At 44.2% G+C, this 14,119-nt stretch overlaps 1 protein-coding gene across 1 annotated transcript in view; it reads right to left on the bottom strand.

Moving 5' to 3' along the window:
* The window catches only part of ddx54 (DEAD (Asp-Glu-Ala-Asp) box polypeptide 54), a gene marked incomplete at its 3' end in the record, with an annotated part of 30,170 nt that extends 27,628 nt beyond the window's left edge, over positions 1-2,542 (bottom strand). The window contains exons 1-5 of the mRNA XM_079734236.1: positions 2,336-2,542; positions 1,873-2,002; positions 1,624-1,694; positions 1,330-1,518; positions 902-951 (exon numbers count right to left, since the gene is read on the bottom strand). Of these exons, the coding sequence (XP_079590362.1) occupies positions 902-951; positions 1,330-1,518; positions 1,624-1,694; positions 1,873-2,002; positions 2,336-2,464 (569 nt within the window). The 5' untranslated portion in view covers positions 2,465-2,542. The remainder of the gene's footprint in view (positions 1-901; positions 952-1,329; positions 1,519-1,623; positions 1,695-1,872; positions 2,003-2,335) is intronic.
* Positions 2,543-14,119: the final 11,577 nt, after the last annotated feature.

The raw sequence follows: 14,119 nt of genomic DNA, 5'->3' as shown, positions 1-14,119 counted from the left end.
ACGGTTTGGTATGTACCTCGGTTTTTAAGTCACGGTACGGCGTGGTTAAAATTTACGGGGAAAATTTAAAAAAAATGCTTGTTTCTCAACCCGTAGATAAGCAGCACTGAAAACACCAATAAACTTGGTTATGGCATTTGCATTTCTGAATTCCCAGACAGGGGTTGTTGAAATAGTGTTGTGAGCTGGGTTTGCACAGCTCTTTTTTTTTTCACAGCAACGGTGATAGTAACACCTGGATGGTGCCTTTTCAAATGCGTGTGCATGTTTAAGTGCTGTACGTAGACAATGAGAGCCCTCTCCATAGCTTACGTGCGCATCCAATATTTTTTAACTATCCGTAGACGCCATGGACCTATTGGTCGATGCAACGGAGACGGCAAGTGCTGTGATTGGTCCTCTAACAAAATCATTTCCTGAATCAGTTCTCCGGTTTGACTTTACACCTTAATTACTTTGTACATTGTTTACGTTGAAAATAATAAAACACCAAATAAGATTTGAAAAGCTTTGGAAGTTTATTTACAACACCGCTTACATGGTTTGTAGTCAACATATAAGATAGATCGGGCGGCGAATTGCATTGCATTTGCGTATCCGACATCCCAACAGAGAGCTGCTGAGCGGATTACGGAGCCGGAGTAGTATACTTTGGCTAAACGTTCCGGGTGGAACTCCGACTTCAAGTTTTAAATTCCGCATCGCAAAACAAGCCTTTACATTCGCCATATTAACGCTATGTACGCCACATTTACGAACCGTTGTACACCTCTGTAACCGCACCGAAGTGCCTGTACCGTGACGGTTCGGTACAAATACGTGTGCCTTTACACCCCTAATAGTTACATATATATAACATATAGTATATAGATAGATGATTAGAATCCATAGTGTGACTCACCCATCTCCACCCAGGATCAGTGCGGTCTTGAGACCGGTGAATCTCCCAAGCTGTCGATGGAGAAGAAATAATGTTAGGTATTGGTCAAATCTATTTGAAAAAGAAAGTTTCACTGGGAACCTTATAGGGCTTCTACAATCCCACATGCCTCATGGAATTTTTTCGTTGCCGATACTCATATTATATACCATAGCGAGAGGACAAGAGAGTTTTAGTACTGTAAAATACTAAATCAACATAACATTAGTGTAACCTAGGCAAATCAAAACTTTGTTTTGCCCCATCTCGCATGAGCAACACTGGCAGTTTCAAACACATCAATCTCTCCGAAACGACAAATCATTTTGTGATTCATTACTAAACAATGACACAAACACCATTACTACCAACACAACGCTCTGATATCCTCTGTGTCCAGACCGACGTACCTCTTTGGTGAACTTCATGGTCTGAAGGGCCAGCTCTCTGGTGGGGGTCAGGATGAGGGCCCGGGCCCCTGTTTGGGCATTGGGGCCCTTCAGCTTCTCAAACATGGGGATCAAGAAGGCTGCTGTTTTACCACTACCTGTCCGGGCCATGGCCACGATATCTTTACCATCCAGTATGACTGGGACCGTCTGCCACACAGGAGAGGGTTGGGGTTAGAGCAACATCTAAATACATGGTTGGAGTAATATCCAATAGAGGCCTACTGCGGTGCAGCAGAAAAACGGAGGGCTGACCTTTCGTTGGATTGGAGTAGGGACTTTGTATCCTTTCTTCATGACCCCTTTATAGACGGGATAACTGAGACCTGGAAACAGAGAGAAGGCTGTGATACACACACACGTCTCAGGAATGGACTGTAAGACCACGTTCAACCCCAGTGAACTTTAGAAAATCATTTCACGTCTAGCATTTCGTGAGCAAGTGAACCCAACATGAGGACAAAAGCATGACCTGGTCATCAGGAGACCATCTCCTATCCTCACCCATGGATTGGAACCCTCCGGACTTCTTCTTCTTCTTGTTCTGGCACCGGACCAGCTGTCTGGTGTCTGGCTCCACGTCCGAGGTGCAGCCGTCTGTGGCCGCCGGGAAATGAGGCAACTTTCTGCATGACTGGGCCAAAACAAAATAAAGAAAAGTGACCACCCACATGCGAAGTACATGTTCAGCAATAGCGTGTACTCATGTCGTGTTTTTTTCTGTTATTCTACATGGTCACATACACATAACGTATAACGATTATACTCCATCTCTCAATGGAGCAGAGAGCCTCACCAGCAGGAATGTTATGCATGACATGTGAAGATAAGTTGATCTGCTTCATCAAAACAACCGAGTGATATCACCAGCAGGCCCCTGCTTTTATACATGACATGTGATGATAAGTAGATATCACCAGCATGGCCCTGCTGATATACATGTACTGAGTTGATCTGCTCTGCTTACGTTCTCCTCCTCGTCGCCTCGGTTATCGGTAACAAGTCCAACATCTCCTCCGCTGTCCGAGTCCGCCTCGGGCTCCCTTCTGCCGGGGCGGCCTTTTCTCTTCGTCAACTTCTTTTTTCTTTGAGCCATGTTTTCTACGATTGGCTTGTATTAAAAATAGGTCTGTGTTCAATATACAACGGCACTAGGTTCAGACATGAGTGTACCCTGTAGTAAACACGTGTGACTCTACGCTTCCTTTCCGCTCAGTCTTGGTTTAGACGGCAGGCGTTATCGACCCCTAGAGGCGAGGAGTGGTAGGTAGACAATTCAACAGCCAAACAATCCACAAAAGATGAAGTGACTATCTGTCTCCCTCTCGCTCTCTCTCTGTCTGTCTCTCTCTCTCTCTCTCTCTCTCTCTCTCTCTCTCTCTCTCTCTCTGTCTCTCTCCCTGTCTGTCTCTCTCTCTCTCTCTCTCTCTCTCTCTCTCTCTCTCTCTCTCTCTCTCTCCAACACCAGCTCTTCTGATTGGGCCATGGAGATATGGGGATGGAGAGAGGCATGGGGGGAGAGCAGACCGGTCAGGAACTGGGCGACTCATGTTTGACATGTTACATACGACCCCGTTAATGTAACGTAATGGGATCCAACTGGGACTTTAGGGGTTAACCACAACTAGAAATTATTGTTACGTTTGTAAACAACCATTAGGCCTATAAAATATAAATATTCAACTGGTAGATATTAAGATGTATTCACTTCACATTTGTTTATTAACAAACCAAGCTTACAATAAACCTTTAACCTTTAATAAAAAGTTGCCTTCACTTGTCTTCTAAAGCTTGTGCATGTCTTCTGCAAGCAGGGTTGCAGTAGAAAATATGCATGGCCCTTGTCTGCAGCATTTTATACAGGAATGAGTTCATTGACAGAACGCTTAAACCTCAAATCCAAAGCCCATAGTAGCTGACAGTTGTTGATTATGTCCACTACCTCCCCAACATAAAACAGCTGTCCTAGGAGGAATTGTGACAGAGTTTTTGGGATTTGTGACAGACTACATCCTCTGTTCTCCTTTGTTTACTTTTTTTGAATGTTTTCTGTGATTACTCATCACATTTTTTAATAACCGAACATATAGCTCTGTTCATTTGATCTGGAAGTTGATGAATCGCTGTATCAATGTGTATCCAATGTGGTTTCATAAACCCTGCCTGAGAACAGCCTCTCTGGACTTCAAACGCTGCACTGGAATCTCACATCACTTTCATCTGAAGCCAGTCAGGACATAGATCAAAACCATGTTGTACTTGATCCTGGCGACCTCATCAGAAGATGATTATGGTCGTTGTTGACAGATAGATCAGATAACGTATATGCAGTCATCATGTGTTCATAACAAAACCACTCCGAAACCATTTTATTGCATTTAAATCGACACTTTACATTTACGAAAAGTGACTTGAAAGTAAAGGCAAATCAGTCAATCAATATGGTTCCAGCTGAAACACATTTCACATCCCTTTGCAAAAAATGACCAGAACAGATTTGCAGCTCAACCAGTGTAGAGATTGAGACACTAATGCGACAGCCCAGCCATGTTCCTAAGGCCGTTTGAAGTCTCTGGGATTATGTACAGTAAATACGTAAACACCATGACAACAGGCGCCAAGCTTATACCATTCATATGACTCCACAATGCACAAGACATTTTCCATGTGTCACCACAGTGGATGCAGAGAAGGTTACAGACCCTGTGCAACTGGGAAAGATTTTGTGATTGGTTGACATTAAAGGTATAATACATAATGTGTGATGCGTACTTCCTTTACCCAGGCCTGACTTGTTATGTTTGGGTTGGTGTTAGATTATCATGTGCATGTATAATATCACAGACAAGATATCCCATCATGCAATATGTGTTTATTGACTCTTCCAGACTAGGACGCAGGGTGCTGGTTTTGGAAGATTGGTCTATGTAGCAACACACAACACACACCAACCCAAACAAGCACAATCACAGGAAAAATCGTTTGTCTTTACATTCCATTATGTTTATTTTGAAGAAGCTTTTGTACAAACTAAAGTTCATTGAACCATGAAAATGCAAACAAAATCAACCAGAATCATGCAAGTACATCAAAGTCATCAAATGAAGGAACTGATTACAGGGGTCTGCTAAAGGCCGTGAATGTAAATGTAGAGAAAGCGAGAGGACAAGAGCCTGGACCAAAGCCTGGGTGGCTTTGGTCCAGGCTGGGTGGCTTTGGTCCAGGCCTGATGGATGAGGAACCAACATCCTCTTGGTGTTCTGCAGGAGTGGGCAGTCGCAGCGCTGTGGGCAGCGAAGGATAGCGGGTCACTCAGTGTCACTCCCAGGTCTCTGTTCTCTCTCTTTTCTGTTCCAGAATTGCTTGTGTGTGTAAAGAACATTGAATTGTATGAATAAATGAATAGTTGATCAGTGTAGTTTGTCATGTGCTTCAAGGTGATGTCCGGGTCTGCTTCATGTCACTGCGATGTGGAGAATAATGTCAGCCTCATGCTTTGTTAAGCTTCTATTTTGCAAGGTCTGGGGGGTTTTGTAGGAACACTTAATAACACTTATAACATATTATTTATTTTATATATATTTGATCATAGTGAATGACCACCTTCCTATTCAACCATTAGGCTGTCAGCAGCTCACTTTTCCATCATATAAAAAATTAGGCCAGAAGTTTAAGCGGAGAAGTGCTTACATCCCCTCGTGGGGGCTCAGCCTTCTGATAAAATGTCTCATTTTGCAGTTTAAGGAGTATACAGCTTTGCTTCTCTTCACTGTCAAACTGAAAAGGCTCACGTACATGTGGTCAAACTTTCAATTACTTGATATTCAGGGTGCGAAAAGGCAGTTTCCCGCCGACAAACCGCTGTTGGTTTTAATCTTTAGCTCCAGCGCCAGCATTAAGGCGATAATCATGCCACATGCCACAGAAAGCACAACCACCCCTTGTGAAAAACCAATGAAGGGATTGCTCCACATGCCACGACACTGGTTCATTCACCTCCCCCAAAGAAGAGAACCTCACATCTCACGCATGCAATTACTATTTTGTTTGGGCTGCTCTGATTGAGCAGGTAGACTCCAGGAGTTGGGGTCCTTGCCTGTGTGGTAGTTCGCCTGCCAACAGTGGTCAACTCAGACCGGATTACTGATCACTTTCACTATCTTTATAGATCAGCCACCGGGGAGTCCTTAATACAGGGGGGGAGGACACAATTCAAGCTCCTTAGAGCAGCATTAACATTATAAACAGTACATCTAGGATGTTCTCGTCTGCCATCATCACGGGACTGTGATCATCACACGGGAATCACAGGGGAGCATGATGATGCTGCCACCATCATCACATCCCCGTTCTGTTTCCTTGTGGTCTTCCCTCTACTTGGAGTGTCTCATTTCATCATGGTTTAAATGTGGCTCGCTCTATAAGTGTGACTGTCACACTCCACGCTCAATCTCCATATGGGGGGAGGAAGGAGACTTGAAAGGAATTTAAAGGGGGGGACATTGTGTGACATGAGATAAGTCAGGAGGAGTAGCTTGGGGTGAGAGGGGCGGGGGGCAGAGGGAGGGGGGCTGGCTTTCATCAGGGTGGTACTGATGGACCTCCTACATTCCCCCCACCATTCGTTCCTCATTACTTTCCTCCTTCACACTCCTCCTCGCACATACACACTCTCTCTCTCTCCCTCTCTATCTCTCTCTCTCTCTTTCTCTCTCGTCGCCTTATCACTCAAAGGCCCATGCAGCTCAGCACAGTATAAATGGATGAAGCATGTCAGAGAAGGATGGTGGTGGTGGTGGTTGTGGTGGTGGTGGTAGAGGTGGTGGTGGTAGTAGTGGTTGGGGGGGTGGGGCTACTGGAAAGAAGGGAGGAATTCATTGCATGTGCAAAGCAGCATTGAGGATTTTAAACTCTGTTTCGGTGTAGTTTGTCTCATAGCATTTACCACTGTATTGATTTCAGACGATATAACATATTACAACAGTTTGAACAGCAGATTCATCAAAAAACAATAAATCTGTTTATTTATATTAAATAAGTAAATAATTAACCAGATATTGTCTTCATAACATGAATTTTGTGTTTGTGTTAGGGTTAGTGTGTGTGTGTGTGTGTGTGTGTGTGTGTGTGTGTGTGTGTGTGTGTGTGTGTGTGTGTGAGTGGGTGGGTGTTTGTGTGTGTGTGTGTGTGAGTGTCTGTGTGTGTGTGTGTGTGCACATGTGCATAGGGTGTTCATTTATGCTTAGATAAGGGTAATAGGAAATGATATGGTTCCCTGAATCCCATTTAAGATTCCTGTTGATGTGCACATGCACTCGCACACATCTGGACCATTGCCACATAATAATGATAAGTGAGGAGACACACACACCAACACACACACAAATCCCCTTTCATCCGAACATTTCCCTGCAATTTCTGAAAGATGTCAGTGCACCCATTCCTCAATCAAGATACTCTTACAAAATGAAAGCCCCTCGCAGCTGCACACATTAACAAAAACAGCTGACACACATGCACAGACATGCAGACACACACACACACACACATACAGACACACACACACACACACACACACACACACACACACACATGCACACGTTCAATAACAAGGAAATCTACAGCAAGCTGAACAGGCAAGAATCACAAGAATCAACTGAGCTAGTCTTCAATCCTACGTAATGAAAATGTGTGACTGTGTGGCCACGCGTGTGTACAGAGAAATCTGTCGCCCGCACAATAAATATGTTTTAATATGAGTGACAGCATTGGTTGGCAGCCATCTATCGAGCCCCGACCATATGTTGCTTCGGAAAGTGTGTATGTGTGCATGTGTGTGTGTGTGTGTGTGTGTGTGTGTGTGTGTGTGTGTGTGTGTGAGTGTGTGGGGGGGGGGGGGGGGATACTGGAGATTATACTGCAAAGCCAGCCTTATCTGGCATTACAGTCTCTAAGAAAGGATTAAGTCTTTAATTCTTGATTAGATAGAATTTTCTCCCCGGTGCATCATGGCCACAATGGCACACGGGGAGATAACCTGTTTTTGATAGGAGGGGCCATCAGAGCCCACAGCAGACTCATAGAGATCTCTCTCTCTCTCTCTCTCTCTCTCTCTCTCTCTCTCTTTCTCTCTCTCTCTCGGTCTGTTTATTCTAGAGACACACACACATGCACACACGCATTTGCACACACATACACATGCACACACACACTGTCCTGGCAGAGTGTGCCTTCCCAATGAATTTACGGGCAACTAAACACATTGTGAAGGAACTATTATTAGAAGCGATGGATTATCAATCAGGAATTAATCCTGAAAAATATGAATAAAGACCACGTCGGCGTAGTGTTGTTCTGCATAGAGTAGACAAGAGCCATGGTCCTTCATAGAGCCAGGAAGAGCCATGGTCCTTCATAGAGCCAACAAGAGCCATGGTCCTTCATGGTCTTTCCTGGAGCCAGCAAGAGCCATTGTCCCTCCTGAAACCCACAAGAGCCATGGTCCTTCCTTGGGCAAGCAAGAGCCATGGTCCCTCCCATTCAATGTGTCTCTCCTCCTGTCTGAGAGGGAGGAGAGATAGGGACCAGGGAGATCTGGAGGCTCCTTTTAATTGAGCCGCATCATCAAAAACAACAAGCCACCACTTCCCTAGACATGAGGAGGGAGAGCTCTCTGACTGGCTGAGCGGTTTGTATGGTCTCATTCGCTCTCTCTCTCCCTTGGCTCTGTTCTCTTGGTTGGAGAGTATGTGTGTGTGTGTGTGTGTGTGTGTGTGTGTGTGTGTGTGTGTGTGTGTGTGTGTGTGTGTGTGTGTGTGTGTGTGTGTGTGTGTGTGCGAGTGTGTGTGTGTGTGTGTGTGTGTGTGTGTGTGTGTGTGTGTGTCTGTGTGTGTGTGTGTGTTGGGGGGGGGGGGGCTCAGGCAGTTTACTGAAGCTCAACTGGTGCGATCAGAGATCTGTACAGCACCACTTCACACTTCCTTCCTGATCTCTCTTGCTCTCACGCTCCCTCGCTCTCTCTCCCTAACGCTCTTTCCCCCTTGCACTCTTTCTCTCTCTCTCTCTCATTACCCCTCTCCCTCCCTTCCTCTATTTTCTTCTCTCTCTCACTCTCTCTCTCTCTCCCTCTCTCCCTGCCTTTCCCTCTCTCCCTCCCTCCCTCCCTCCCTCCCTCCCTCCCTCCCTCTCTCTCTTCTCTAATCTGTGGAATATTGGATGAGGACAGAGGACTTTACCCGTGATTTTTTTCCTTGTCCTTCAGCGCTACTGGCTGGTGTTGGGCTGCATCCATGACTATACACACCTGGCTGATGTACGGGCTTGGAATGACTCTGGTTTGGGCTTTTCTTGTAACGCAAGGTGAGCAGCAATATAAGGCTTTTTTCTATTTTCATTAACAGAGGTGACGGAAGAGGTGAGAGTTGAAAAGAGATGTCTTTACATATCATTTGTTTATGAATGATTTTTGCTTTTTTTGACGTACGCACACACACATACACATACACACAGACACACAAACACACAGACACCTACACTCTCACATACACACATAAACACACACACATGCATATACACATAATGTGCCCACAAACACACACGCACATCATGTTTTTTGTGTGCGACCGGGAGGGGGGAGTACAAGAGGGACAAAAATCATCAGTGTATTCATGTGTAGCTCAAAAGGGGAAAACAATGTTTATTTAATCGGTTAACATAGTTATGATAGCCGTGTTAAAGGATATAAAGCACATCTGTCTTTCACTTTTTAATTTGGCTTTCACATTGTTTATGGGCTTTACTCCACCAGAACACAACACAAAAACCAAAAGGTCAGAAAGGTACATCTCCCTGAAAATCACAAACGACTGGCTTGACCCAAGTTGACCGTAGCTAGTATCTTACCCTGGGGCCAAATCAACTTCAAATCTCAGACATCATGTCTTCCTTCAGCGTGCTGATCGCCCGCTACACATAGCACCAGGGGAGATCAGGAGTTGCTCAATGACACATTAGTGATATGCTCTCTGGCAATAAAGCACTCATCTCTATTCAAGCCGATTCCTATGGATACTGCTACTACAACACACCATGTGTATCGTGGAGGATATTAGAGCTTTGTGTTTTGAAGCAGTATAGCTTGGATGTAATTTGCATGTAATGGTGAAATTGGTGATTAATAATGCTGAATTGAGATGAGGTTATTATTTCAGTTTGATAATTAGCATATTATTCTATTTTTGCTTTTTTGTGTTTGGCTCAATAATAATCCATCTAAAATAGGCAACACTATTATGATCGCTTTAAATGATTTGACGTTATAGCTTAAAATTTATGCTCATATTCCTTTGTTTAGATTTTCTAGCCGTCAGCCACTTTGTCTTGTCTCTAACTAAATGTAAATGTAAGTATGGAGTTATAACAGAGTATCACTCCTCCTGAGTTATCCCACAGTCCCAGTGAGCTCTTCTCATGGCTTCCCATTGATTACAGTAGATCTGTAAAATGATTTTTGGTAAGAGCATTTGCCAGGATTAGTTGACTCCTGAAAGCTGTAAAGCTTTGCAATTTAAACCAGCAGGGGCGCAATTCCTTTCCTTTCCTCTCCTGCCCTTTCACCAGAGTCCACAGACCCCACCGAGAGGATCAACTCAGCCACTGCAGATTTTTCATGTGTGTTTGTGTGTGTGTGTGTGTGTGTGTGTGTATGTGTGTGTGTGTGTGTGTGTGTGTGTGTGTGTGTGTGTGTGTGTGTGTGTGTGTTGTGCAGGATTTGGAGGTGAGCCACAGGTGTGTGTGTGTGGGGGACCGCGTAAACAATCTCTTGACGATTGTGGATTATTAAGGGTAAAGGGTTTAATAACAGACATCTGAAATCACATATCATGGGGTGGCTAGAGGAAATACTGCAGTATGCCAACCTAACTCTCATTGGTGTGGGATTAAAATAGGAGAGGAGGCGGAGAAGAGAGCAGGGGAAGGTAGGGAGAAAGGAGAGGAGAGGAAAAGGGAGGAGGGAAGGGGAGAAGAGGAGGAGAGGAGAAGAGTAGAGGAGAGCAGGAGAGAAGGGAGGAGAGGAGGAGAGGAGAGGAGGAGAGGAGTGGAGAGAAGGCGAGGAGAGAGGGGAGGAGGGGAGAGGAGAGGAGAGAGGGGAGGAGGGGAGAAGAGAGGAGATGAAAGAAAGAGAAAGGAGAGGAGAGAAGCAGAGCTGAGGAAAATGTTATCATTGAATTATTATTTTCAAAAAGAACATCTCATACTGCATCAACTTTGATGAAGAAATACATTTGACGTAAATACTTGTCTTTAAAAACACAAAAGAGAATTAAAAGATGCATTGGGGAATATGTTGTGTCTGATAACTCAAAATATGGCTTAAAATAGCCTGAATGAACCAACCCAACCAGAGAGTGAGTCCCCAGCAGGGGGACTGTGTACCATAGAGTCTCTTTGATGACAGTGAAAGGAGACGTGCACTAAAATTAGGACTTTGTAAACCAACACAGGAACTAAAGACTTAAACCTACGCTTTAGTGAATCCTTGGATAATCAGTCTACCCTACACCTTGAACTCCACTGACTTTTCATTTTACAACATCGAAGTTGTCTATATTTATTTGCACCTCAAATGCCACTTTATCTATCTTACGAGTAGGCTCTCCTTTGATACCTATGATGTGGGCTTGATGTGGGCTTTTTGTGCTAAAGAGATGCCACTGGCTGAAACATGAGAATTTCCCTGTACAGAATGACCATGTATTGCTGCATATTATAACAAAAATTGTCATAATATCATAATGTAAGCAATAATAGGCCATGCCCAATAAAGGGTACTTTTTGATGGTACGTTGCAATTTTCTATTTTGTTGTCCAATGTTGTATTGCCTTATGTGTTTTGTGATTAGAACATTTTTATTTCAAATCACTGCCTCTACTAACATTAAACTCTTCTCAATATGATCTCAAACTACGAGTACCTTCAAGTAATCATCTTCATTCGTCTGCGACGTAGACATGTCTTTCTATCCAGGAATCGAATTGCTAAAGACTCGAGTATCGAGCCTCAGCTATCTTGAAGGATATAGTGGCTCTATACATATATACACTATATATTTATATACATATGTGAATTGATATATCTATGGATGTATATATACAGTATGTAGATATATCTAACTATAGAGGTCACTATTCCCCAGGTCACTATGTGTGCTAATTAACTAACCATATGAACTAACCACATGAACTAACCACATGAACTAACCACATGAACTTACCACATGAACTAACCCCATGGACAAACCCCATGCACTAACCCTTTCCCTCCGATGTGGGTCCCCTGCAGTGCAGGGTCTGCAGTGCTATGGCTGCAACATCATCCAGGGCCAGAGGTACGTGGATGTTGGCTGCTCCAACCCCGAGGTCCTCACCTGCTCACACTCGCACAAGGGCTTCAAGCACCGTTTCTGCATCCGGACCGAGAGCAGTGAGTACCCTGATGAAGAGCGTTGAGTCCATCCTCTGTCTTTTAGAGACCAGGTTATTCCATCCAAGGCCACTCATGAGAGATACTAGGTTTCAATAATGGTAAATGGACTGTATTTATACAGTGCTTTTCTAACCAGTGGCCGCTCAAGGCGCTTAACAATATTGCCTCACATTCACCCAATCATGCACACATTCACACACCGACAGCAGTGCCAGTCACGCAGGGCGACAGCCAGCTCGTCAGGGAGCACATTAGGGTGAGGTGCTTTGCTCAGGGACACCTTGACACTCAGCTAGGAGGAGCCAGGAATCGAACCAGCAACCTTCTGCCAACCCGCTCCACCTTCTGAGCAACATGGCGACCAAATAAGAGAGCTGAGTACTGGGGATCAAACCAGAACCTTTCCGCTAGTCGGAAAGTTGGTCTGAGTACTGGGGATCAAACCAGAACCCTTCCGCTAGTCGTTCAACACCCTCTCTCCTTTATTATCCTGACCGCTATGGCCTCCCTACTTTTCTTAATGTGATAAAATCCTAGATTTTAATTGTCCAACCTAACATGAATCCCAATAGTTCAATGGCTATTCTAATGTTCACTGTGACTTGGTAGTTGTCCTTTTACTACCAACCTCAGTCATTATTTAATGTTTACACACCGATCATCACGTCAAGGTCTCAAGCTGTGAACGTTTAGACAGCAGAGTGCCATCAGAGAAACAGTTCTGCTGATCTCCACGGACACGACTACGACGCACATAACGGCGTCGCTGCTTGACAGCTGGGGAAAGTACAACAAAGAGCTAATTCAGCGATATTTTCTCATTGGCTCAGGAAAATAGCAGGCTCATAGTATGAGACAACTGACGGCCAATCACTGCAACAAAAAGACAGGACGCTGTGTCGACGTCTTGAAACCGAAGTCTTAAATGCGAAGTACGTTATTCTCCCCGTTTAAATCCCCTCCAGTAATCCAGAGGGACTGACGGAGATTGCCGACTTTTGTTGAGAACCAACTCTCATTGTCATACTTAAGAGAACGGTTCTGCCCACAATCCATTTCCTACTTAATGTTGGGTGTGATGAGTATATCATGTTAGCCTATTAAAGTGTTATTGTGGTTTATGTAATGCTTGAAATATAAATTTCTAGTTTTCACTAGACACTTCCACTTCAAGGTGTTACTTAATGGCAGAAGTACTTGTTGTTGGATTTGTTTGTTATCATAATCAAAATGGCAAAACACATTAATTCTTAAAAGGTTTATGTAGAAGATAGAAACTTTTAAATGTCGAGTCTTCAATCTCTTGCTATGTAAACCGCCTCTCTCTCTCTCTCTCTCTCTCTCTCTCTCTCTCTCTCTCTCTCTCTCTCTCTCTCTCTCTCTCTCTCTCTCTCTCTCTCTCTCTCTCTCTCTCTCTCTCTCTCTCTCTCTCTCTCTCTCTCTCTCTCTCTCTCTCTCTCTCTCTCTCTCTCTCTCTCTCTCTCTCTCTCTCTCTCTCTCTCTCTCTCTCTCTCTCTCTCTCTCTCTCTCTCTCTCTCTCTCTCTCTCTCTCTCTCTCTCTCTCACAGCGGCATTGGGTATTGTCCTCACCAGCGGCTGTGCTACATCCAGACACTGCCAACAACAAGAGCTGCCTGGCGTTCGTATTCACTGCTGCGGCTCCGATCTGTGTAACAGCACCACTTGGTGGAAATCAAATGCACTGCACTATATCTGCGCTCTGACCTGCCTGCTACTGCTGCGGCTCAGGTTGTGATGTAAAGACATATTGGAGAGAAAGGAAATACCGTCTCGGTTCACAAGGGGATTTCTGGCAGACATGTTCCCCTCAACTGTCATATTCTGGTCACTGACACTTAGCTGTCAACGAGCCAAACAATGGGTGACGAGCGTTGCGGGGTTCTCCTGACAAATCATGGGAAATGTTAGGGTTCCACTTTACTCAGCTTTCAGTGTTATTACAATAGCATACTGATTGAACAGCACCCAGATAACGTTCATGGTTGAATTGTTGTTGGAGGCTAAATCAACATTTGCCTATGGAGCCACCCCAGATCTTCAAAACTCTTCAGAGGCTTAGAATCAGTGAAGACCAAATATAGTGTGAGTAACCTACTTCTTTTGAATATTCAGTCACACTGTCTACAGTGTTGTTCAGATATCTATCATATTCAGGCATAGTCCGCTTTTAATGCATGTTATGCGTGTTTATTTTTAAGGTTGTACAAAGTATTTTACAGTATGTATTGTGGTAAACAGCTGTAT

Source organism: Pollachius pollachius (assembly GCF_949987615.1).
Source record: "Pollachius pollachius genome assembly, chromosome: 4".
Classification (NCBI taxonomy): Eukaryota; Metazoa; Chordata; class Actinopteri; order Gadiformes; family Gadidae; genus Pollachius; species Pollachius pollachius.
This window is presented reverse-complemented; position numbering and strand designations above follow the sequence as displayed.